Raw genomic sequence first — 25,331 nt, forward strand, 5'->3', positions numbered from 1 at the left:
CCCCCTTCATCGCCATTGTCCCTCTCCTCACTTCTGTCCCCGTTCCAGGGCTTACCGCCGTGCAGAGTGATGAGTAATTAAAATATGGACCGGTAATTAACAGCAGCTTCGCAGTGGATGAAGACGAGAGAAAAGAAGAAAAAAAGCAGCGGAGGCTGGCGTGTAGCCACCAGTGAGATCATCATCATGTCGTACGAGTGGAAACAATGGATGCTGTCTGCGGCTCGCTGCTCTCAGGCCTCGCTCTCAATTGGAAAATCAATGAGAGGATAGAGAGCCACACTCGAGTGGAGTTGCCCAAAAGTGGGACTAGAAATCGAAACGTGAAGTATGGCATGATGTAATATAATGAAACAGTCGTTGCATAAGAACCCCGAGACAAAAACTCAGCTCAGCCGTAAACAGTGTCCTTTTTAGTGTCTGAGCTCCAGACAGGGAAACAGCCCGAGAGCATTTTAGTCACCAAACGTTCATCCTGCGAGCAGATCATCAAGCTGCTCCCAGACATGACACACCTTCAGATCATCCTCCTTTTCCTCTTGATAACTGTTGCTCACTTTCATAATCATTGCTCACAAGCTAACAGACGGCAAGTCGTGTGTTTGCACGCGTGGGAATGACCCTGGAGTCAATGTGGGAAGGAAACCTTTAAGCACATTCACTCAAAACACAGCAGACAACGTTTCATTCTGCCCGTGCTCTAATTCAAGCAATACATTCTTCTTGAGTCCGGAAAAAGGCAGACGATGTCCACATGGGAAGACATGCATAATTTAATGCCACGAAAAGAGGTGACGGGGAGGCTAAAAATAAACTGTAATTCTGTCAGGTGAATATTGTGATAAATGGAGGGTCGTGCATGGAGCTCGAAGGTCCTGCAGCATTTCAGTAATATGATTTTCATGAAAGGAGAATTAATTACACTTTTAGGTAATGGAGCTATTCCAACAAAGCTTCCGTTTCCAACAGGACTGCAGGTGAAATTGGTGGACGGATAACTGAAAGCTGGTTTAGAAATTAATCTCTATAAACAGATATCTGGAAATGAATGCATGATCTGAAGTCAAGAGTTTGGGACTGGAAGCTATCTTTATTATTTTAGTTGTGTTGTTGGAGAGCGTATATCATATTGGACAGGTTTGGTTGCATGCGGAGAAAAAAAAAAATACAAATTGTTTGAAACAATTATTTAGCTTTTCGAGAGATGCCGTATAAAGCTGATAAAGAATCCGGTTTCTCATTTCCTCTTTCAACTCAAAATCCATTTCCATGTGTCATGCTGCGACTTTAAACAATGACTAGCTCAGAGGAAAGGAAGTGTTGGTCAGATATCGCTTCGTCGTCATCGTTGATACGTCTGCTGTCTGCAGCTGATTCCTGGAGACATTGGTCATTGCCCCAAGGGTCCAAATAATTGTCAAACATATGCAGTGAGAAGTTATTTGTGGCTGGAAAGACAATGAGCGTTCCACTTGTACTTTGCATTGAAACAGAAGCTCTGCATCTGCTCGGTGCACGAGAGTAACGCTTTAAACTATACCATCCGTTGAGATCCATAAAAAGCGTTTCCTCAGGTTGTTTCCTGGACGGGGGTCTCTGTCTATGTTTACCATCTGCTTTTTGACTTTTCAACACAGAGGAGCGCTCCCTCCTTTCTCACCCTCGGCATTTCTCTCCTTGTTGTTTTTTGGGTGAGGGAAAACGAATAAACCCGTTCCCCGGAGGCCTCAATTATTCACTCAGCAGCCCGCACACACACACACACACACACACACACACACACACACACACACACACACACACAGATGGGAAGCCCCCCCTTTGCCAGGGAAAAAGAAGAATGGATTTAAAGGAAAGTATTCTGTAAAGTTCTCCCAGAGTACAGATTGCTGCATTCAACTTCTTGGCAACTCAATTATAAGCCAATCAAGCAGCGAGAGATAAAGCTTTTGAGCCTTTGCCGTGTCTTGAACGCAGCCTCCTCCTTCTTCTCTGGCCTTATAGACTGCATGTCTCCTCCCTGCACCCACACAGCAATGACAAGCCTCCAATACATATCATGTGGCCCTGCTGCACATCTGAGTCACACAGTGCTAAGACAATACACTGAGTATCGGATAGACCCAGTGATCACGCCCACAGCTGCCACCGCTGCTGAGGGATAATTGGAAAATTATCTCTTCAAACTTGTACAAACAGGCATAAATACATAAATACGCGGTCTGTCTGTCATTTATTCCCACAGTTACACACGCATGCCTCATTCAAATGCCTGATGTGGATTTCAGTATGTTGATCTAATTGCATGCACACCGAGCTTTAACTGGCTGATGGTACAAGCCTGAGCACGACTAATTCTTTTTCTGCCTCTCTGGTTTCATTAGTCTGTGAAACGACTGGAGCCGTGTACACTGGCTGTTGTGAGGAAAGGGGGCTTTGAGTCATCAGCTTGCTGCACAACAGGAAGGTAGCAAACACCCAAAACAGTCAAACATGCTTTGGATTATGTCGGAGCAGGAAAAAAAAAAACTCTTGGGAAGTCAGGGCAGAGACGTGTCGGCAGGAACAATAAAAGAGTACTTTAGATTTCACAAGCAGCCGCGACAAGTCCTGCAGCCTCCAGCTTTAAAAATAAAAACTTCAAAAAATATGGTGAAAAGGCAAGAAACTTTTCTGCATTTTTTACCTCATACTGGCAACTTTCAGATGGTATTTTTCCATCCTTGATGATCATAGTTGGAATGAGTATTTTGAGGCAATTAAAGCATTTAATAAACACTTATATGTATTTACTAAAAGCAGTGTCTACAAGAAAGCACAGCCAGACGGAACAAATTCAGCAACAGGCTGAATATAGAGATTAAGCCCTGAAGCAATAACTGAACACAGAGTTACAACATGGCTTTTAAGTCCGGGCGGCTGTGACTCAGTTGATTGAGTCGGTTGTCTCTCAATCAGAAGGTCGAGGGTTTGATCCTCAGCTCCTGCAGCAACATGTCCGATGTGTCATTGGGCAAGGCACTTAAACCCAAATTGCTTCCACTGCTTCGTCAGACGTGTATGAATGGGATCAGTTACTTCTGATGGTCTCAATAGGCAGCAGCCTCTACCATCTGTGTGTGAGTGTGTAGGTGTGTCTTTAAACTTAAAACATTGATGCTAATTACAAACAATGATGGCAACAAAATGTGTATTGCCCCTCTGCAGCTGCAGAAGAAGAGGAAGGCTTTTATTATTGTCGTTGAACATTTTATAACATTTTTGTATGTGTTACAATAAACCTTTCCTGCATTCCCACAAACACAGGAAAAAGGATATATAAAAAAGTAAATAGAAGAGATGGATGCAAATAGAGTTGTGGTGAACGAAGCATTCGGGGGGGGGGGGGGGGGGGGGCAGAGAGGCCAACTAAGGCCGACCAGGTCGCCGAAAACAAACCAATAAAGTCGTTGGTGCAAGGACACACCAAAGCTCTGCCCACACACATATCAGCCTGCTGTCACTTCATGGAAGGATTCACAGAAGTCAGAGTGATTTCTTACCCAGCCTGGCATGTTTATGTCCCAGTGTGTGTGTGTGTGTGTGTGTGTGTGTGTGTGTGTGTTCCTCCTGATATGAGTTAGTGTGCAGCAGCATGCCAAGAACGTACAGTGTCATCCCTGTATGTGGGCTCCAGTCCAAACACACACTCTGGTCTCAGAAACAACAGAAACAGTCTTCATTCTGTTGGATCAGCAGTGCCTGATAGTGCACCACGTCCCCATAGATGGCAGATTGTGAGTCATAATTCACACCTTTCAGCGCAGCGATTACATCACCCATTAGGCATGATTCAGGCTTTCACGGCTCGATGACGAATAGCTTATCGTCTGTGAGTGATTTATTTACCCGAGATCCTCTTTGGTGTGTTTGTGCATTTCATATGTTGGTCTGTGTTTATAGGTCAGTTCGTGCTGTCTGGGGCTCCGGCTTGAAAAGAGTCCCAGTCGTGATCATTATCTGGGCCTGTTTGTTTTCACTGCGGTGTCTGTGGCGTGGGACGGACTCTACGTCCGGAGCGTCCTGGCGGCCCGTCTTCCCTCTCTGACCCATGTGACCTCGGTCTGTTCACGCAGCCTCTGCCTCGTTCTTCCGCCTCCATCAATGAATCAAGCTTTGCTCATTACCCAGGTCCTGTTATCAACCGTAGTCTGCTCACTTCTGTCCTTCACATGCAGTCGCTCGATCTTTTTCCGCTTTCCATTCCTCCTGGTTTCTGCCGTCATTCTGCAGATCCAATCACAGCCTGCTCTGATGCCTTCTTTTGGACTGAGGTTAAATATATATTTATATATATATATATATATGCTGTATCATTAAAACTTGAGTTTTTTTGTGCCAAAACCTTTCAGAAATTCCAATAATTCTCTTTGCCACGGCATCTCTTTGGTTTCTGTGACTTCAGAACTACCAAACCACAAACTAATGAAAGTATGTTCGACTTTCAGCTCTTTAAACTGGGCACTGCACCACACCCGATGGCAGAGAACCCCTCTAGAAATTGCTACCCTTTAAATAAAAACATTAATTTACAAAAAAAGAACTTTCCAGTTGGCCTGATTATCGATGGCAGTCGTACATCAGTCCATCTCTCTTCAAACTGCCTGCGTTTCGCCACTTTCAGGTTCTGAAATTGTGAGTCTGAGCACCCATGAGTGTTCCCAATTAGCACCAGCACTCATTTCATTCCCAGAGGCTCCTCTCCTTCTCCATTATACCTAATGAGATCCTTTCAGAGAAAACATCCCAGGGCCAAGTCTCCCTATTAGACCTTTTTTTAGCCTTTTCAGTATGCTACAATGTCATTGGTGCAGACTGGGAAGGAGTCACACGGGCCCGTTTGAGCACACGTAAAAGAGCTGAGTGGGTTAATATGCACACGCACAGGCCTTACTGCCATGCAGCGTGCTTTCTCCTTCATACACATGGCCCTTTACCCAGCAGAGAGGAATTCTGCTGCTGCGTTATTAAATGGGAACCGTCTGAAGCTGCAGGGATTTGAGTTTGTCTCTATTTGTAGACCCACAAGAAATCTGGGTTTTACTGTATAAGCCTCTTGAGCCTGTAGACAGGAACAAAAGTATTCTGTCTCAGTATTTGACTGTCTTTTTTGTTAGCCTCCATCCATCCAAATCCTTTTGAGTAGCCAAGAGAGGGAGCGAGAGAGAATAGCATGGTGGAACCTCATTTATTGCTTCCATCTGTTTATGTCTTTTTTACTTCTGGAAGGGAGTCTAAGGAGCAGGAATGGCCGGTGTTTTGTGGTGTTCAGATGTTTCTTTCCTGCCCTTTGCTGCGAGTCATTAGGCACGGTGCAGAGCTGTATGTAAGGTTGGCAGAGGAAGCTTGCTGGCACTTGCTGTATGGTTTTGTATGGCTGGATGTGCTCTATGGAGATTTTTGGAGGCAGATCACGCTGGCTTTGATTTTCTAAAATATGTGCATGCTTCTGCGTCTGTCTGCTCAGCCCCACATAAAGGATTTCACTGTTGTCGCTCTTTCTTACACACCCTTGCACATGCACATACCCACGATCTTCTCTGCTTCGATTCAGTAATCTACTCAAGACTCTGGTCGCCATCCATCAGACCCAGAGCCCATCCCACGTCAACATCAAAGGCTTTGTGTCTCATCACGATCTGAAAACGCGTTCCACCAACGCCTCGGCTTCCTGCATCGCTCCTGTGTCTAAGTGGCGTCTGCACGCAACGCCATTACTCCTTATTAACGTCAGCTCAGCCTGTCAGAGACGGTGTTAACGCTTGTTAAAATTAAGCACGCTACTTCATACTCACAGGAGTTTGCATTCATTTAAAAGCCTTGAGATTCACTCTTCACCCACTCTGTTCCTCTGTAATGGATGAAGGTTTGGTAACGTGGGTTAGGTAGCCTCAGCAGAGGTCAAGGGAAGACAATTTGTCATCACCAGTGGCTGAAAAATTCTGGGTTTCTTTTAGAAGAAGCAACAGCTGAGCTCACCTGCAGGCTTTCAGTCTGAGCTTTAGTGTGACAGTGGAGTAAGAGACGGCAACATTAACCAGGCCTGTCCCAAGATCTTCGTCCATAGAGATCATTAGTTTCACATCTTGTTGTTGGACCTGTGTGGAGTTATAGTTCAAGTACTTGTAAAGGGTTATAAGTTATCTCATTGCTAAAAAACAAAGAAATGAATGGAAATGCAGATGTCACATTAGCAGAGAGCTGCATGTTAACAGTGACAGCTTTGATCTTTTTTTTATGTTTTAGAACAACCAAGAGTGAGATCAAACTTAGAAACGTCATCTTTCCCCAAGTTCTGTCTTCCAAAAAGTTTGTCTATGGAGACATGTATGTTGGTATAAGGATATTGTGGTCATGACACAACACACAGTCATCACAAATGAACTTGATCCTTACCTTGTTTGCTCGCTCCTGACAGCCAATAGAAAACATGGACAGATGTCTCCCTCGCACACAGAGGAGACACTTATTATAACTCCACAGATGGGTCAAACAGATGAGGGATGGTTAAGTTCTGTACCTCACAGGTCAACTTAGTGTAATGATGCTCTTGTTGTTAACAGGTATCCTGGGACAGCCCTGAGGCGAACAAACTCAAACGCCTTGAAGTCTATTCTTAGCGCAGAGACAAAAAGCAGGGTGACAGCGTTCGAGTGTGTTGTGTCTTTTCCTGGCAGTGATGGTCATGGTTGTGAACATCCTCGACCAGGTCTGAGACAAACCAGTTTCTCCCTGTGCAGGATCAGCACAACACTCTTGATCATGTATACACGCGACCACCCAGACCCCCACTCGGTGTCTCTCAGAGCCCACAGCCTCCTTGTGAGGTTATAACTGCAGTAATGCTCTGCTGTTCACTTCTTAAAGCCCTGCATATTTTAAAAGGTACAATGTTTGATATTCAATCGGTATCCCTCTTTCCTCCTGGCCAGTTTTAATAATGTGATTGCAGAGCTCGCTGTATTCAATATTCACTTTGAGCCAATAAGCTCATGTCTCCCGTCTCAGGAAATTAACTTGTCATCCTGTGTCTTTTTCATTAATGTGGATTTGCTTTCATTGCTGTTTATTAAATTCCAGGTAACAGCATGATGAGACCAAACCAGAGGTGAATTTAGTCATATTTTTAACTCTTCATCTTGTCAGTGCATTATTAATACGGGACATGCGACGAGAGCCTTTTCACAAAAAAGATTAATTTAACCGGCACTTTATTCCAGCGAGGTTAACAAGGATTCTCCTAAATGCTCCCTGAAAGGAAAAAGGTCGTTTTTAGTGCTTCATGTGTATTTTTCTCTGTTTTTCTTTTCTCACTTGTCTCCCCTCTCTCTGTTTTTTTTTTTTATTTCTTCATAGGTTGACCTCGGGTTCCTGCGGTTCATCTCAGCCATCGGTACCCAGGGCGCCATTTCCCAGGAGACCAGGAAGATTTACTTCGTCAAGTCCTACAAAGTGGACGTCAGCTCTAATGGAGAAGACTGGATCACTTTGAAAGAAGGCTCCAAACAAAAGGTACGAGAAGATTTTGCAGTGGAAGATATTGGTCCAATGACAGCTGCTTGGCAAGAGTCTGTCAGTATGATAATATTCACAACAGATGATGAAAGTGTAAAACATAGTGATACTATTATCTCATTTTGGGAGAGACGACACTTAGCAAACACATTTTTCCATGTGCAATAAAAATCTCAGTAAATGAGTTTTTTGATGCCATCAGAACAGTGGAATAGCATGCCTTGTAAGATCCAACACGATATAGCCCTAAGCTGTCACTTAAAGTTCATACATGTCATGTCAAATTATGTTACTAAAGAATATAACATTGCAAAAAAAAAAAAGAAAATCCTGGAAGTTTGTGTCTGTTCTCAGTCATCCAGCTCACGGTTAATGAGCAGCGATCTACTGTATGTCAAGGTGGGAAAACAGCCTCCTAACCGAGGTGTTTGTCTGTCACCAGCCTACAATGCTGTTTTGAAATCTCCCCCAAAACAACTGAAGTCACGTTCCCACCTTGGAAAATGTGACTCTCAAACACGACTCGGGTGGTAACGACTCGAGGCGAAACTCGGTTAACGACTCTGGTCATTGGCCTGCTAGTGATCCACGGAGGCTTACATCTACAGCTCCTGAAGAAACCTTTCAGAGGAGGAGAGGTGAAACGTCTTTAACAGTCCAGTTGACCTTTAGATCAAGCTTCAAATAGAAACACAATGCTCTGTTAACTTTCTGTACACCATTATATCTCCATCCGACTCTCAGAGACGACTGGAAACTGAGACTTTCTCTTGTGTCATAACATCCAGAGAAGATGTCGTAAAAAAAACTCCACACATGTACAACACTTTAAATAGATTCCATCTCAGTCGAGCCGACATCTGACTTGAATTGCGGTCTCTTCTAAGTTGCCTTTGAGCTCAACAAAAGGGGAAATGCCCAACTATGTGCACTCAAGTGTCCTTCTCCCAACATATAATTATACACTTTCGTCAGCATGGTAGTAATCCCACCGTCTTTGTCAGAGCTCGGGGCTGTGGGCCTTCGTCAGCGCAGCAGTCGCCATAGGGAGGATTATTTAAAGGAATGTATCTCCTGTTTTATGTCAGGCACCCGTCAATGTGTCGTAAAAGAAGACGTGGTGACAAAAGACTTGACAAACAAGAGTTAAAGGGGATATTGACAAAAAAGAAACAGGAGCGGCTGTCATGTTTGAGCAGCTGGTGGAGGGAGAGAAAGAGAAAGGAAAGGAGGGGGTGGCATGCTTGACCGCAGCGTGACAGGCTGCGACCATCGATTGCTGATCAGCCTGTCAAACAGAGCAGGTTTTTGTCCATCTGGAGGTGGACACGCCCCCTTGCGTGTGTGTTCAGGGGGGTCAGAGAGGAGTGTGTCTGACAGATCTCATGTAAATAACACCAGGCTTCTTTTTTTTTTGTGGTGTTTGAGGAGAGACAAAAAAAAACTTCTGAACAGCAGCGAAACCATCCAAACAAGCGTGTTTGTGCCTCAGTGTACACACGGCGCCGGGTCTGATTATTTTATGGTCCCTCCAAAGTACACGGTCCCTTCAGTAAAGTGGGAGCATAAAGGTGCCGTGGCGAGCCTGGCCTGTGTTTTTCCGCACTCTAAAGTGCTTTTGTGCAGAGGGGCACCATTTGCTACATGCTGAGCTTGCAGTTTGGCGTCGACGCACAGCTCTTGGAAAAAGGCACTTTACGGTTAGCGAGTGGAGAGTAGTCTTGGCGTGACATTTTTAGAGAGGAGATGACTTTGCTGCTATAGTTGACGTAGTTGACAGGTATTGCTTAGGGAATGGGTTGTAGAGGGACGAAAGCATCAGCCCTGTCGAGCTTTTACTTTTCTGTCCTTCCGTCCATCCTGCTCCTCACCGCTGGTCTCCTCTGTGCCCTGTAGCTACTCAGTCAGCGAGGTCAGTAGGTCGTATGGTCACCGGTGTGATTCAATTACCCAGAATGAGCTGCGATGGACTGCGGGGAGTTGTTTTCCTGGGTGGCCGTCCTCCTCGTATGGCGCTAGTAAACTGTCAACGGACCCCGGGGGGGGAAGAGAACAGAGACATCTCTGACCTTTAAACAACACGGCGCAGTAAAAGCTGTCCACCAAATCTGGAGGCAGAGGACAGAAAGAAGGGCATCTTGAGCCAATCTGGTCTTGTCAGTGTTACACATACCGCCTCAGGTTTCACAGTCACAGTTCACAGCCGGTTTGTGCTGCTTCACGTGGAGAGAGAGGAAGTGTCGGGATGACAAGGGAATCAGTTCAATTAGTCTCATATCTTAAAGTTACACAGAACAGGACCGAATGGTAGGATTGCTAAGAATATACAATCATAATAATAATGACGATGCGGTCATATATGGACACAAAAAAAAGTGCACCAAATGCATCACATTAAAAAGAAGACAAGTCAAACTTAAACTGACGTTGTTTCTTTTGTTATAATAAAACCGAGTCAATAAATATAGGTAATTTTCTTTTAATCATCACTTACACTTTATACCACTTGAACTTGTTAAGAAGTTATATACATTATACCCCCATTTGATTTGATTTGATTGATTAATTGGACCGACTAGCTTGACTTGTGTTGCTGCAACAGCTGAGGAAATAATCAAGGAGAAGTTCTTCTTGTCTCGTCTTGAAACTCTGACTGCTCAGAACTTGTACATTAAAATAGTTATAGTAATAATATATTGCTTGCATTGTATTGTCTGAGTGGTGATAGCTTTTTTTTAAAAGCATTACGAGAGCTGGCTTTCCTGATTGGTCGCATCTTGATGGGAAACTGAAAAAAAAAAAGGCTGAATTCATTATATTGCTGTTGGCTGCTGCTGATCTGCTCAAATAAACCAACAGCAGATAAATATTTAGAAAGGGAGTGAGGAAAGTAGCCAGTGAGGAGCGGTGTTGATTAGAAAGACGGGCCCAGAGAGAGCAGCTCAGACTGGACTGATCTGCTCTCTCTGAGTTATGAAGCACGACAGAAAGAAGCTTATACACTGTGATGATAATCAAGCTCAATGAACGCACCTAAATCAGGTTTTCTTGTTGGAGAAAAAACATCTGGTTGTATTTTTTTTACTTCCAGAATTTCTTTTTTTTTTTTACTGCCTTGGCTCTCTCGGTTTTTTATGCAGTCAAGGTCTCCCAGCACGCTCCACTCTGCATTTCAACTCAACATGTTCAATAATTCACTTCTCTCTCTCTCTCTCTCTCTCTCTCTCTCTCTCTCTCTCTCTCTCTCTCTCTCTCTCTCTCTCTATCGCAGGTTTTCCAAGGCAACACTAACCCAACAGACGTTGTTAAGACCAAGCTGCCCAAACCCACTCTCACACGTTTCGTCCGACTCCGTCCTGTTACCTGGGAAACAGGCATCGCACTGCGCTTCGAGGTGTATGGATGTAAGATATCAGGTAGGTACTGCTGCTGCTGCATAAACACACACACACACACACACACACACACACACACACAGCTCTGCTTTATTTTTGTTAGCAGCTTGACAGTCGACATAAATACTGAAACGTTTAAAACGCTGTAACCGCTCATGCACACATGCCAGCGTTGATCCGCTCTCTTCTCGTTGCATCATCCTCAGTATGGTACACCAAGGCCCCGGATGCACAAACAGCTTCCACCTGCAACGTGTGGGCTGAGGCACTATTTCTGTAAAAGTCTCCGTCTGAGGCGAGCTGCTGCATTATAAGAGGGGGTGTAGGCTTACTTATACATGTTACCCCATGTTTAAATATTCTCCATATAACATACATGCAGCTAACAGCTGGCAGCTGGTGTGGATCTATAGGGTCCCATCCCTCCTGCTGATTGGCTCTCAGCCTCCTCTTTAGCCACAGTCTGTCTTCAGAACACACAGATTTGGTTTTGGCAAAGCTCCTCTCATCTTTTCCTTTCTGTCAATCTTCTTTTAATGAGAGGTTAGTGTGTGTGTGCGTGCGTGCGTGTGTGTGTGTGTGTGTGTGTGTGTGTGTGTGTGTGTGTGTGTTTGTGTGTGTGTGTGTGTGTGTGTGGCTTGCTTTCATATGGTTTAGCACATCTGTCTGCATCTCGATGGGTTTATGAGCATGTGTCTTAAATGTTAATCAAAGCTTGTTTGTACTTGGATAAGAGAAACAGAATGTGTATATTGAGTCAGTGTTGTTAGTTCAGATTTAATCCTTGTTGACCTAAAGTTAGCATCAGGGTAAGTTGGAGCAAGTCAAATGTGCTTCCAGTGCCAGTGCTGTGTGTGTTTGGAGGTTGTTTTTTTTTCTTCTGTTCTGCATCACAAGTGCGTGGCTGTGCATGTAATAGCAAGGCACAAAGCACTGTGGGTACAGCAGGGGTACAGCTGGGGCGTGTGTTTCAGGCACACGACCAGACCGCTGCACCGAGCGTAAACACATCACAAGATGGAAGTCACCACTGGGCCTCCGTAAGGACGTCACCGCCCCCGGGCGCTCTGAAGCCAGCTCCTCTGCGTAGTCGCAGTGTCGAAGAGACGGAGAGCGAGAGAGGCTCAGGAGGCCAGCGTAAACTCACTGACTCTTTCGGTTCTACTTTTTAAGTTTTCAATCCCTGATACCAAAACTTTGCTGGAAAAAAAACAGTTGTTAAAAGAAATGTGGAGAGCTTCCATTGTAGCACCTTCACACAAGATGCTCCAAAGTAGGGTGCCTATATTTCCAAACCTGCAAGTCGGGAGGCGTAGACTTGCAGTTGTTGCTCTTAAGCATGCAACATCAGATGATTTCATCATCATTATTTTAGCTTTTAGCGCACATACTTAGCTCACCTTTGAACCGAGAACGCCATGAATGGAGCGTTTATGTTGCTGGTTACACGACCACAGAAGGTGAAGCTTACTTTCTGCAATACTTCTTTTTTCATCTTTAAGACACGGGGAAAATAACTGCAGAGTGTTAAAAGCCAAGTTATTAAAGTGTTTAACACAGATACTGTATGTCAGGAGTTGGGACGCGTAGCTTGCCATTGAGACAATCTTTGGAAACCAGCACATCTGGTCACCACAATGTGGAGATTTATAAAACTATTCAAACGTACTTTTTTTAAGCCCTCACGTTTCACACAAGAAATCCAGGCCACAAATCAGAGATCAGATTAGAGGAGTGGATCAGCAGAACGCTACAAGATGTTTCTCCCTAAATCACCCTGGTCGCGTGGCTCTTCTGATTCAAACAGCCCCTCATTAATAAAAAGATCCTACGCCCTGTTGTTTGTAAATACACCAGTGTATAAATATCCCTGATGAACCACTGATGCTCCACCCAAACCCCGAAATGTGACCACCGCCGCCACGCATATCAATCTGCGCACAAACAGTCCACAAACACCCACACACACGTTTGCTCCGCTGGGTGTGTCATTGCGTGCATGCCATCTCTGGAGCTTCTGTGATCACAGCTGATGTCGATTTAGAGCTCCAGATGAAGCGAGTTCACCCAAGTGTCTACACTCAGATCAGAGACGCACACACATACACTTTCAATCACACTCGTGTACCTTTTTTCTCATATCGTCCCACTTCAAAGGGCCTTCAGTTTTCAGTGCCTCGACTTTGCTCGACCGGAGGCTCCTTCGTGTGATCGCACTCAAACAAAGCTCGCCAAAAACTCAAGAAAGATGGTTGAAAAAAAAACCCAAAACAGTCTGTAGGCTTCCACGCTGCCAGGGAATATTCCTTTTAGTCGTTTTTTTTTTTTTTTAACTGCAGTCAAGGATCAAAGTTTTTGCTGCATCAGAAAAGCAGAATATCTGAAAAGAAGCTTTTTTTCCCAGATACTTCCCTGCTATTGAGTCGAGCCTGGCAAGTCGTGCAGAGGTGCAGTGCACACTGTCCTGTAGGGACACAGAGGATGCAACAATGACTGGATTTATCTCTCTGAGGGAGCCAGTAAATGTGTTGTTGCTTCAGGTTCAGAACGGCACTAAGAGGGAGAGACAACCACAACTTATGTGGACTCATGACATGGAGGAACTTTTGTTAGCCAAGGATTTATCTGTGTGGCTTCACATACTGCAGCAGGAGTGTGTGACATGATCCAAATTCAACTCACCTCACATAAAAAGTACATTGTTCTGTAAATCAGACAGCACACAAACAAGGTATCATAAGTGGTTAAAAACGGCTCATTACAAAAGTACACCAGGTTGAGGTGTTGCATCCATAAAGGGAACAAAAAAGATCATGTTGATACATGCAAATGGTTCTCAGCTGTAGCAACAAGTTCTTATCCTGTTAAGCTCTAGATAGGCAGGGATGGCTTCAAGAAAAAGCAGGCCTTCTTTGAAAACGTATCCAAAGATGCTAAAACCCACAGAGAGTTAGAAAAGGATCAGATCAGAGGAGTAGAACAAAAGCAGGAGAAGAAAGTTTCAAAATGCGGACAGGAAACAACAAGGTGTTAAAAGACCCAGTCCTACAGATGTTGACAGCTGTGGAGCAGAAGGTAGATGAGTGCAGCAGCACATAAAACACAAAGAGAATCTGTTTTTGTGTGTCAGTATATTTCAGTCTACAGAGGGAGGAGGGGGTGGATCAGGGAGATGAAAAGAAAAAGCGCTCCCAGAATGCAGGACGTGGAAGCGCCGACCGAGAGGAGGCTTTTAATTGGCTGCCTGGAGACAACCGCTTCAGGCAGAGGAATTAGTATGCATGAGATCTGCAGACAGAAAGAGAATAGAGGCAGAGATCACAGAAACATCACAAAGAGTTTGGGGACTTGTCCTCCTCACTTTGACTTTCAGTATTCCTGTTGCCCCTGCATGAACCCGAATCTAAACAAACCAGGCGTGTGGCATGATAAATGATGTTGTACTCCGAGTCCTTAGATATAGATCAAATCATGTGTTGCCCATCTATCCATCATCTCCGCAGTTTTTAATCAGTTTGCTTCAAAACGCTAAGTGCTGTGTGCCTTTCCCTTTTGTCTTTCAGAGTACCCCTGCTCGGGCATGCTGGGCATGGTATCAGGTTTAATCACCGACAGCCAGATCACTGCATCCTCACACACAGACCGGAGCTGGGTACCAGAGAACGCCCGTCTGCTGACCAGCAGGACGGGGTGGACCCTGCTGCCCCAACCCCAGCCCTTCACCAACGAATGGCTGCAGGTGGACCTCGGTGATGAGAAAGTGGTGAAGGGGCTGATCATCCAGGGAGGGAAGCACCGGGAGAACAAGGTCTTTATGAAGAAGTTTCGCCTCGGCTACAGCAACAATGGATCTGACTGGAGGATGGTTTATGACACCAACGGGAACAAGCCAAAGGTGAGCGTTTGGGTCCAATCCAGTGTCCTCACTGGCTTTACCGCCTGAACCAAATCCTTAGTTATGTGGGCTGTGCGTAGTACAGGATTCTACATTTCCTTCAATTGGCCTGTTAAACATTCCCCAAAAAACAAAGAGTAACCAGACGCAGAACTTTGCAAACAGAGGCAGTTTAACATTAAACAGTCATGCTTGTCATGTCCGACTCTTAGGGACGAGCATTGCATATAAGCTGAATGCTGCAGTGTGTCAGTTTACATGCTGCTTTCCAAATAAACACAATCAACAAATAAATGCCCAAAAGAAACCTGTCTTTGTAGTCATGCAAGATCTTTAAATCTGTGGCATGTCAAAAGTCCAATGAGGTTTTCTTTCGGACAATCGAGATCTTGAGAGAGACAGAACGTGTGGGGAGAGGATGGGGGACCACATGCACAAAACACTGTCCGGACATTGAGTCTCATCTGCGACCAGAAGTAAAAATAAGAACCAACTGACTGAGATAATCCAGATCCCCTTTGAGGGATGTTTTTAAGGATGTCAACACCTGCCCCTTGTAGCCTCATTCTCAGCCTTAAAGTCATCATGGGGTCATTAGGAGGGATTTGGGATTCGGCCTTCAGATTTCGTTGCTAATCGAAAAACCTCCTTTATGTTCATGCAAAGTTCTGTCTACGAACGAGGTCAGTTATTGGTTCGATCTCTCACATGAAGTGATTTACCTTCAGCGGCATGGAAAATAATGTGAACACACATCTCTAAAAATGTTTCTCTAACCCATTTGAACATTGATTCGGATTATGATGCATTTAGTTAATTTTCACCAGAGCGTTTCACCTAGCAGTAGTGAGTCATTAAGCAGTCGTTCAAAGTCAATTTCAGCAGTGCTTTGAATCACATTAGGATAAGCATCTCCAGTCTCTCAGACTCCTATTCCCACATCTCTCCCCCCTGCTTTGTATTCTGCCCGACACACCGTTCAACCCTTTCAATGGATAGTGAAACCTCTCCAGTGGGGGGGAGGAGGGGGGGAGGAGGGGGGGGGGGGGGTCGGGGCGAGGAAAGATGATGATGGGAGAGGAAAGTAGGAAGGGAAGTAGCCCAAGATTTATCTACTGGTGTCATTGCACGCACCAACACTTGGCTCAATATATGCACCCACTTACACACAAAGAATGCATACTGTATATTCATATATATATATTTATATATATACTGTATAGGAGCAGATACACAACCACACACACCTCCAGGAAGAGCTGCAACAGCCCCGTCCCCAATTACAAGCATCCCTGACAGGGCATAAATCTGATCCAGATGGGCTGATGCTTGATTTATGAAGGGAGCACAGAGGATCCATATCCCCCCCTGTCCTAGTTAGCCACCTCTCTCCCCTCGCCTCAGAGGTTTCCAGCCTCTAAGTTGCACCAGGCTCCTTCACACGATAACGCCAGTTAATCCACTTCCATCAATCCTCTATCTCCTTCTTTGTTTTGCTTCTCTTGAAACTCCACATCCTCCTTCTCCTCCCCCCCCCCCCCCCCTCACTTGAGGAGGATCTAAAGCGGAGTTGAAGGAGCCGCAACTTGTCTTTGACAGAGGTGTGTGTCGTGCTGTTTTTCGCCACCGGCCACATTCCTAACTCGCCTTAGCTGTGCTTTAGATGTCAGCAAGATGAGAGAGTTTTGGACATCCTCTGTTCTTTCCCGTCTTTTTTCCACCCACCCAGCACATAGCAGTCCTCCACCACCCGTCTTCTGGTCTTCAGATGGCAGGAAGAAGCCCGCCTCGGGGTATCGACTTTTAGAGGGTCAAATCTGTTAAATGTCCCAAAGTGACATTATCAACCATGTTGTACTTTTTGACTTACCCGTTCTCTCTTTCCCTCCTTCCACCTTCTCCTGCTCCCCTGCACAGATCTTCGAGGGGAATAGCAACTACGACACCCCCGAGCTGAGGACGGTGGAGCCGCTGCTGACACGTTTCATCAGAATATACCCAGAGAGGGCAACACCTGCTGGCATGGGCCTTCGACTTGAGCTGCTTGGCTGCGAAATTGAAGGTACCTCAGTCAGAACTAAAGAATTAAAGAATTAAAACACACACACGCATTGTCTTCATTGTAGTTAAACGATCAGTCTTCAAGCAGTATGCACAAAGAAGGCGAGCAGTGATGGCATCTGTACCTGTGCTGCTGATTTCTTTACCAGAGGCAATGATATTGGTTCCACTGTTGGTAAAGTTATTCTTCAGATTGAAACCTTTTTTTTTTTCGTCTGTGCTGCTGATGACATGTCCAGCTGTGTCTGCGCTTTGAACTGCTGCAATAAAAATGTCTCAGTGTTGACGCTACTTTCCGAACACCGTTAGGTTTTTATATCACCGTCCAAATGTTCTAACAATGATGAACATCCCTGACTCGGTCCAGTCACTCAGACTATTCTAACATGTGTTCACATAAGAACAACACTCACACTCAGGTCAGCCATCAATCATCCAAGCTAACGACACGTCTGTATGTGGCGTGCACAGTCGGGGTTATTAATAGATGTGCGTGAGGCGTCTGTGTGTTGATCTTACAGCTGTCCAGCTTCTGCTCTTTATCCCTACAAGGGGCAGTTGTCTTGTCTCCCGGTTACATCAAAGCTGCCCTCATAGATAGCCACTTGTAGAGGGGATCAAATGAAAGCCCACCTGGCCCAGTAGGATCATTGCAGTGTGGCCCCAATCGCACTTTTCCCCACCTCTGCTTGTCTTTCTTCTTTCAAAGGGCTTCACACACACCTTGCTTTCTTTCAAATTACCCCTTTTTTTTCCAGCTCTCTCTCAAAGCCGCGCAGAACCAGCTCAGCAATATAGGAGTGTGTAGCGTTAGCCCTAAGTGGATTTACATATTGGATTTCAGTGAGGCCCGTTCGGTCTCCCAGCGTGCTTTAGTCAGATGATAATGCTTGTTTTCAGTGTTAATGCCAAAGACACACACACACACACACACACACACACACACACACACACACACACACACACACACACACACACACACACACACACACAGGAATAAACACACAGAGCAACCGCAATCACCATGCCAAACATGTGGTTACAGGCATATATACACAGACACACACATACACAGGTGTTTGTACTAGTGTGTACAAGCGTGTGTGTGTGTGTGTGTGTGTGTGTGTGTGTGTATGTGTGGCAGGCCATAGCAGGAGGGCTAAATCCTCATTTCTGTGAGAGGCTCCCCTGACGCAGTGCTGACCCCATCCCTGACCTTCCCCACCCTGAATGTGACAGGGGCTGATCTGACTCATATTTCATGCTGCAGAGGGAGAGAGCGAGAGCACTGGCTCTCACACACACACACACACACACACACACACACACACACACATACACACACATACTGTACACATACATCTTTCAGGCAGTTTGCCCCTATCTGTCCATGTCTGTCTCTCTTCTCCTCCTTCCTTTCCCCCTTCCTGCACACTGGGGAAGCCCGCTCGTTACTCAGTCATTGTGAACACATGCAAATGCACACCGCAGCACGGCCGTGCAGCAGTGGAGCATGGAGTGGATCTAAGGCCAAACCCACATCCAAGTACCATCCAAGTATCAGGGCCTTAATGATAGGGCGCGATGGCAGCCAGGGGCCCTGCCTATAGCCAGTCCCTGCTTCTCCATCTTTCTTTCAGCCGCCTTAAGAGCCGCACATTAGCTTCAACTGTATTTATAGACCCACACCTCCACAGCATGATAAAAGGGGAGGACGGAGGGTACAAGACTAGATTCAATTTCAGCTTGGCACTCTGAGACTACCTGCATACAAATCTGTTTCTTTCCTTTTTTTTTTTTGCTTTTTTTTTTTTGCAGAAAAATATGTTCTGAAAAGGTCTGTCATTTTAACACACATTAAGGATATCTATCTATCGATCTATCGATCTATCGATCTATCGATCTATCTATCTATCGATCTATCTATCTATCTATCTATCTATCTATCTATCTATTGATGTAAAGATCGATGCTCTCTCTGTCCCAGGCTCGCATTAGTGCATCATATATGTCGAATAAATATCTCATATATGTGTATCTTCTTTTTCTTTTCCTTGCAGCTCCTACTCTCCCACCTACCACAATAGCACCGAGCACCACTCCATCAGACGAGTGCGACGACGACCAGGCGAGCTGCCACAGCGGCACAGGTGATGACTACGACGTGACAGGTGCTAACATCGCCCTCATGAGACTGCAAGCAAACCCCCACCCCGCACCCCTCTTTTTTTGCCTTTTTCCTTCTGCTTTGGCTCTCGCCAAATCTGCTCGGCTCTCCCAGCTCTGTCGCTCTCTGTAGCCGTTCGATTTGACACCAAAGCTAATCTGCCATCTATTGCGCAACACTTGCGAGCACGTATGCATGCACCCACATGCCTGCTGGCATGAGCAAAGCTCTAATTAGCTGCACCTGTAGCACCCACCTCCTTCCTCAGTCTTTCTCCTCTTACCTCCACCTCTGCAAAATCAAATGAGACGATGAGTGCTCGACAGATCGATGGATGTGCACGTCAACACAAAACTGTTTCTGCACCTTAACCAACAATCAGTTCTGCCTCTCACTCTCTCTCTCTGTGTCCTTGAATCTCACACCTGCACTATTTTTCCTCTTGGCCTCATTTCCCACTAACCCAGTAACTCTCTGAACCTGCACTGCTGCCTGCACTCCCCATTAACCAGCAGTCTCCAGTGATGAGCATGGCACTGTCTCAGTCACTTCTTACAGAAGCATTCACAAGTGCTCCATAGCGGCTATATGGAGACGAGGCAGTTAAGCCTCATCTCCATATAGCCGTTAAGCAGTTAGCTTGTTTTAGATAGCATGGAGACCTTCTGTTTTCTAGAAAATACATGACTCATTGCTCAGCTCTTGACGTGCTAAGCTAACCCTGCTAATGTGTTCTGTTGTGATAGGTGGTACCCTGATGCCAGACACCACGACGGCTGAGGTGGATACCATCCCAGGTGAGCAAAAAAATAATCAGATTTTTCACATATGATGAGATATGTCACAAAATGCTGAACATTGCGTTTAAGTTCCCATTTCATGAAAAAAGAGGTACAATATGTGTTTTATGTTTATGTCTTGCACTTATTTTCACACATTCCCACATCTGGCCAAACATTAACAAAGAAGTCGTTTGTTTTCTGTTTCTAAATAACTCATTATAGTGTCTCAAAAACATCAATAAAATACTGATCACTGGGGGGTATGAGCATTTTTGCAACCAAAGAAAAGCGTTCTTGTGTTTTTATGTGTCTCTTTGCGGCAGGACCTTGGAGCTAGCTTCTGGTTTATGTGTTGTCTCTGTGTTTGTGTTTGCATGTTCCCACATAAACACCATTCAGGATCAGAGACTGGTTAGGTTCCTGCTTTTTAAAAGTAGCACTCATTTGCAGAATCAGACATGCATTCAGTTCAACTTTCTGCACCCGGTGGAAGAATGTTGAAGCAGAGTAGATATTCAACATCTCAAGGTTTTTATGAATTATTTTCCATAGTTTTATCAAAGCAGCGTACTTTCACTAATGATTGCCAGCTTGCTTAAGGCGGCTCCTCCTCTGATGTGTGTCTGTTATTAAAGCTGATGATATGGCCCGGAGAGGCTCCCTCTGACAGGGTGAGGGAGGTTGTGTGATGCAGGGCTGACTGATGATTAGGACTGGTGCTCTGTTGCTGCCTCCTCAGCATAATCACTAATCACTGGGCCGACACAGACACACACACATGCACACACACACAAAACACACAACAGAAAAACAAAGAAGCAAAATGCAAATGACCACAGGAAATGAGGTGTGCTTTGGGGTCACACGCTCACAGACACACAGGCACACAGTGCTTTCTCCTGCTGCAGGTTGATGAGGCAGCAGCCAGCTGAGAGGCTCTGCCCCAGACTGACCTTGGCTAATGGGCCATGGGCTCCACCCAACCCCCTTCACTCCATCAGCTGGCTCTGTGGTCCTTCTGCAGTCTGCAGGGGCACCAGCTATTATAGTAAATGAGAGCTGAGGTGCAGGTGTGTGTTTGCATAGCTCTGTGTGTGAACATAACAAATCATCATCTGACTTAAGAGCCTCAAACTATGCATTCTTATCCGTTCTGTGTGTGGAGGTAATGTCTGTTTGAATGTTTGCACTCTGTGCACGCTAATCTCAAAAGGCGCTGTTTTCCATGTTCATTCATAAAAGGAAAAAAAAAAAGCCAGAATTTCTTTTCATCAAATGGCCATGTGAGTCATGTGGCTGCTCATCTCATCCAGAACGAGTTGGTAGCCTCAGTCAAAGCCTCCAAAGAATGGAAAGTAAAAACCCAAAGCCTTTTAATTGGAAATGGGATGTCTCGATGAAAAATAGCGGCTTGGCGTCTGAAATGTGGTTCCACATGGGAATTCCATCCTTTGTGTTTAATGGGAACACAGAGCCTTTGCTTGCAGAAGCTAGTTAAGATCTTCCCATTATTAAAGGGGAATATTGGCTCAGACGTTTGGAGAGCTGCCTTGTTGTATCTCTAAAGGCATCTCATGCCTTCAGAGTTTAAGGCCGTGGCTAACGTCCCGAACATCTCGCTCCCTCGTGTTCCTTGGAAGTCCTCCTTTATCCAATTTGAAAAACACTAAAGCCTGAGCTCCCACACGTTGTCATGCTGCTACTGAGGCGCGGCGTGTCCATGGGGGATCGCATTGTCGGAATGGCGCCCCGGCACTGTTACCATAGCTTTCTTCAAAACCTCAAGTCTCTGCTCTCATTAAAATCCTGAGTTCTCTGCAGGTTGCTATGAGCATTGCTTTTTTTTAACAGGCAGCGTGTCCAGACTCCATCTCCTGTCCCCCTCTGACTGACATGCATCTTTATTTACGCTGTGATGTTCATTACAGAAGATCTACCTGAGGTCATCATGTTGGAGACATAACTCGCTTTCTGTCTCAGTCTGTTGCTTCCTCCTGAGTTTGCTGTTTTTTTATCTCTGTCAGCTGTAGGTCTAAGTCTTAACGTCCCACAGTTCTCTGCTGCCCTCTAGTGCTCGGTTCTAATTAGAATAAGTGGATGAAACCCCAAAGTGTAGCCTGCGGTCATTTCACGATCAGCCCGAGGGTTATTCTTCAAATTAAAGCCCACAGCTCGTGGCAATTTCTCCTTTTTGCAATAAGATAACCAATCTTTTTCCACACACATTCTTGACCTTTTTTTTAAATTCTTTTTACTTTGCAGCTTTTCTCTGGTTTGCCTGCGACTTTGGCTGGGCAAATGACCCGTCATTCTGCAGCTGGACATCAGAGGACACTGGCTCCCGGTGGCAGATCCAGTCCAGTGGAACCCCGACACTCAACACTGGACCAAACATGGACCACACAGGTAAGGACACGACTGGGGATTGTACAACTGAGCGGCTTCAAAGCTAAAAGACACAATCCTGTCCACGTTCGTTGGTCGTTCAAATGGGTTTTTCCCAACAGGTGGATCTGGGAACTTCATCTACACCCTGGCAACTGGTCCCCAAGAGACAGAGGTGGCTCGGCTGGTGAGCCCCGTGGTCAGCTCCCCAGACTCAGACTTGTGCGTGTCCTTCTGGTACCACATGTTCGGCTCACACATCGGCACTCTGCATATCAAGCAGCGCAAACAGACAGTCGACGGTCCGGCTGACATCCTGCTGTGGACTGTAAGTGGTCACCAAGGAAACCGCTGGAGGGAGGGTCGTGTCCTTGTGCCACGTACCAACAAACCCTATCAGGTAAGTTGGTCCACCTTTCACTATGTGACTCCTTTGAACACTGAGCTTTGTATCTGGGCTCTTTTAAAGAAAAGGTTGCCTAAAAGTCATGCTGTGCTTTCTTTTTTTTTTTTTTCAAGGTGGTGATCGAAGGTCTGGTGGATGGAAAGAGCTGGGGAGATATTGCTGTGGATGACATTAAGGTTCTCAATGGACTCAGCATGACAGACTGTAAAGGTGAGGCTTCGTTCACTTCTCAGTGATAAATATGATGGCGTCGTTTGTGATGCACGCTTTCTTGCGGGGTTTGGATCTAATCAGAATTTCTGTTTGAACAGACCCGGATGTGCCCACAGAGCCGATGCTACCAGAGGATAGCATCAATGAAATCTGTAAGTAAATGCATGTGGAGCGTTGTGTTTAGCAACATTGACTTTGACCACCAAATGTAACTCTGTGACCACCACATTTTACATATCGGTGGCCCACTTCATCCCCCAACTTTACTTCTTCACGGCTTCCCAAATGAGAGTTCTGCCTGTCATGCTGAACGTTTTGTCTCACTCGTCTGACTCGCCTCTTCTGCTCTTGTCTCCAGTGGAGGGCATCACCGAGTATCCAGACTTTGTGGAGACGAACCAGATCAGCGGCGCAGGCAACATGCTGAAGACGCTTGACCCGATCCTCATCACCATCATCGCCATGTCGGCCCTCGGGGTCTTCCTCGGGGCCATCTGCGGCGTGGTCTTGTACTGCGCCTGCTCACACGGAGGCATGTCGGACAGGAACTTGTCGGCCCTTGAGAACTATAACTTTGAACTCGTGGACGGGGTTAAGTTAAAGAAGGACAAACTCAATGTACAGAGCTCGTACTCGGAGGCGTGAGCGGAGACTGAGAGCGTTGTGTGACTGTGTGACGTGCAGAGCTCGCAGAGCGTGCACCAGACTGGCTGTAGGCATATCCTCCTCAGCGAGTGGGCAGGCTCAAAGGACTGCCACCACCCCTCAACTCACAGGATGAGGGACAGGTTCAGGAACCAATGGGAGGTTTGGACTGACCCATGCTTTTCTCAGGAGCTGCAGTAAAAAGAACCTACCAGTAGGGGACACTGTGTACAAATAAACTACAGGAAAAAAAATATGTACAGATGATCCAGATGATATTTTAATTTTCTATTTTGATTTTCATTCATTTTTACAATCGGATGCTGGTGTTGAGACCAATTTATTAATGATGTTTAAAGTATTTATCATTTCTGGGAAAGAAATCTCTTTTTTTAATTATTATAATCAGTTCATGAAGGTTGTTTATTTTCGACACTAGAAAGAGACGTATCAAAATCTTAAACGAACCATATCCGACAAAGCTGTCGATTTGCCCCGTGGCATGGCATACAGGGTGTGCCCATTACCAATGTACCCTTTCCCCTTTGACCTCTGTCATTCTAAAGTGAGGGTCCCATTCATGGCAATGTATGGTTCTGACAGTGCCTTTAGTATATTTGTGTTCTGATCCGGGTGTTTTTTACTGTACATGGCTTAAGTAATGACAGGAAACAGGGGCACGCTTATCTTATGAATATATCTGCAAATCAGGATTAACAATCTACCAGAGCGCTTTGTTTTGTTTGTTGTTGTTGTTTTCTGTCCAAAAAAACCCCACACACTGTAAATAAGTTTTAATATATTTTATTGCCCTTTTTAAAGAAAGTAAAAAGGAAAAAAGCTGCAGTATCCCTTCTTTTCATGGGTTTGTGTGTGTGTGTGTGTAAATACAATCTCCTGACTGTTTTCGTGGAAGGTGCAGTGTTACGCTTTTTCATTTGAACATTTCTTGCTCAGAATGAGTAAGCGCTTTTTTTTTTTTTTTTTTTGTAATATTACAGCGACTTTCAATGTGCATTCAAGCCACCTGTCATGCAAACGCCAACTTTACAAAAACCCTCGAATGATTCTGAAGGTCACACACACAAAAAAACAAAAAAACAAAAAAAACAGATAACATGACGATCTCTTGGAGATCTCCTACAACTTATTTCTCACTTCGTCATCTGCTGTGCATTCAACTGGTCACGTGAATATTGCCATATAGCTTCAAACACACTCATATCCAAGGCAGAGGAGGTAGTAACACACAGAAAAATGTCTGCCAGCATACCAAAAAAAGAACAATCACCACTGCTTTGCTTGAGCTCGGCGAGCTCGTCACCCCCTTACGTCACTGTGGATTGTTCACCGCAGAAGTGCTCTCTGGACAATGCAGCTTGAATGCACTTTGTTACTGATCCCCTCGTGAAAAAGACGAGGGTTAAACACTAACTGAAGAATGGTGCTATCATTTCTTTAAACCAGACACATTTGTCTCTTGAAAAAAAAAAAAAAGAAAAAAAAAAAAAAAGCCCAGTTTGTATTGTTCACATGCTGTATTGTAGCTTAAGGCCTCACGGAGGGCCGCAAAGAGTTTTGACGTGTTTCACGTGTAGCAGCCATAACGTTGTGATGTCAGAGCTGATGTCATTCAGACGGGACACTGGTACAGCGAGGGATCGAGGGGCGTCACCTGAATCAGGTCACCTGGCCTCCCCTCCGCGGCTTTACCAAAGGATTGTCGCCCCCTACTGGTTCACTGGGGGTTCTCACCAACACTCAAAAACAAGAATATGACAGCTGAACTAAATACACTTCTCCCAAAAGAGGGGGAGCGACAGGATGC

General features: G+C 45.3%; 1 protein-coding gene across 2 annotated transcripts in view; it reads left to right on the top strand.

The window, feature by feature from the left end:
- Positions 1-24,352, top strand: part of nrp1a (neuropilin 1a) — a 62,357-nt gene extending 38,005 nt beyond the window's left edge. The window contains exons 8-18 of one of the 2 annotated variants that reach the window (XM_079361803.1): positions 7,396-7,551; positions 10,826-10,970; positions 14,513-14,844; positions 16,762-16,906; positions 18,966-19,076; positions 19,819-19,869; positions 22,117-22,260; positions 22,362-22,639; positions 22,759-22,855; positions 22,957-23,010; positions 23,217-24,352. In XM_079361803.1, coding sequence (XP_079217929.1) covers positions 7,396-7,551; positions 10,826-10,970; positions 14,513-14,844; positions 16,762-16,906; positions 18,966-19,076; positions 19,819-19,869; positions 22,117-22,260; positions 22,362-22,639; positions 22,759-22,855; positions 22,957-23,010; positions 23,217-23,503 — 1,800 coding nt within the window. In that variant the 3' untranslated portion in view covers positions 23,504-24,352. The remainder of the gene's footprint in view (positions 1-7,395; positions 7,552-10,825; positions 10,971-14,512; positions 14,845-16,761; positions 16,907-18,965; positions 19,077-19,818; positions 19,870-22,116; positions 22,261-22,361; positions 22,640-22,758; positions 22,856-22,956; positions 23,011-23,216) is intronic. The other variant, XM_079361804.1, reaches the window with a different exon arrangement.
- Positions 24,353-25,331: the final 979 nt, after the last annotated feature.

The sequence above is a fragment of the Symphodus melops genome (genome assembly GCF_947650265.1).
Source record: "Symphodus melops genome assembly, chromosome: 14".
In the NCBI taxonomy this organism is placed as follows: Eukaryota; Metazoa; Chordata; class Actinopteri; order Labriformes; family Labridae; genus Symphodus; species Symphodus melops.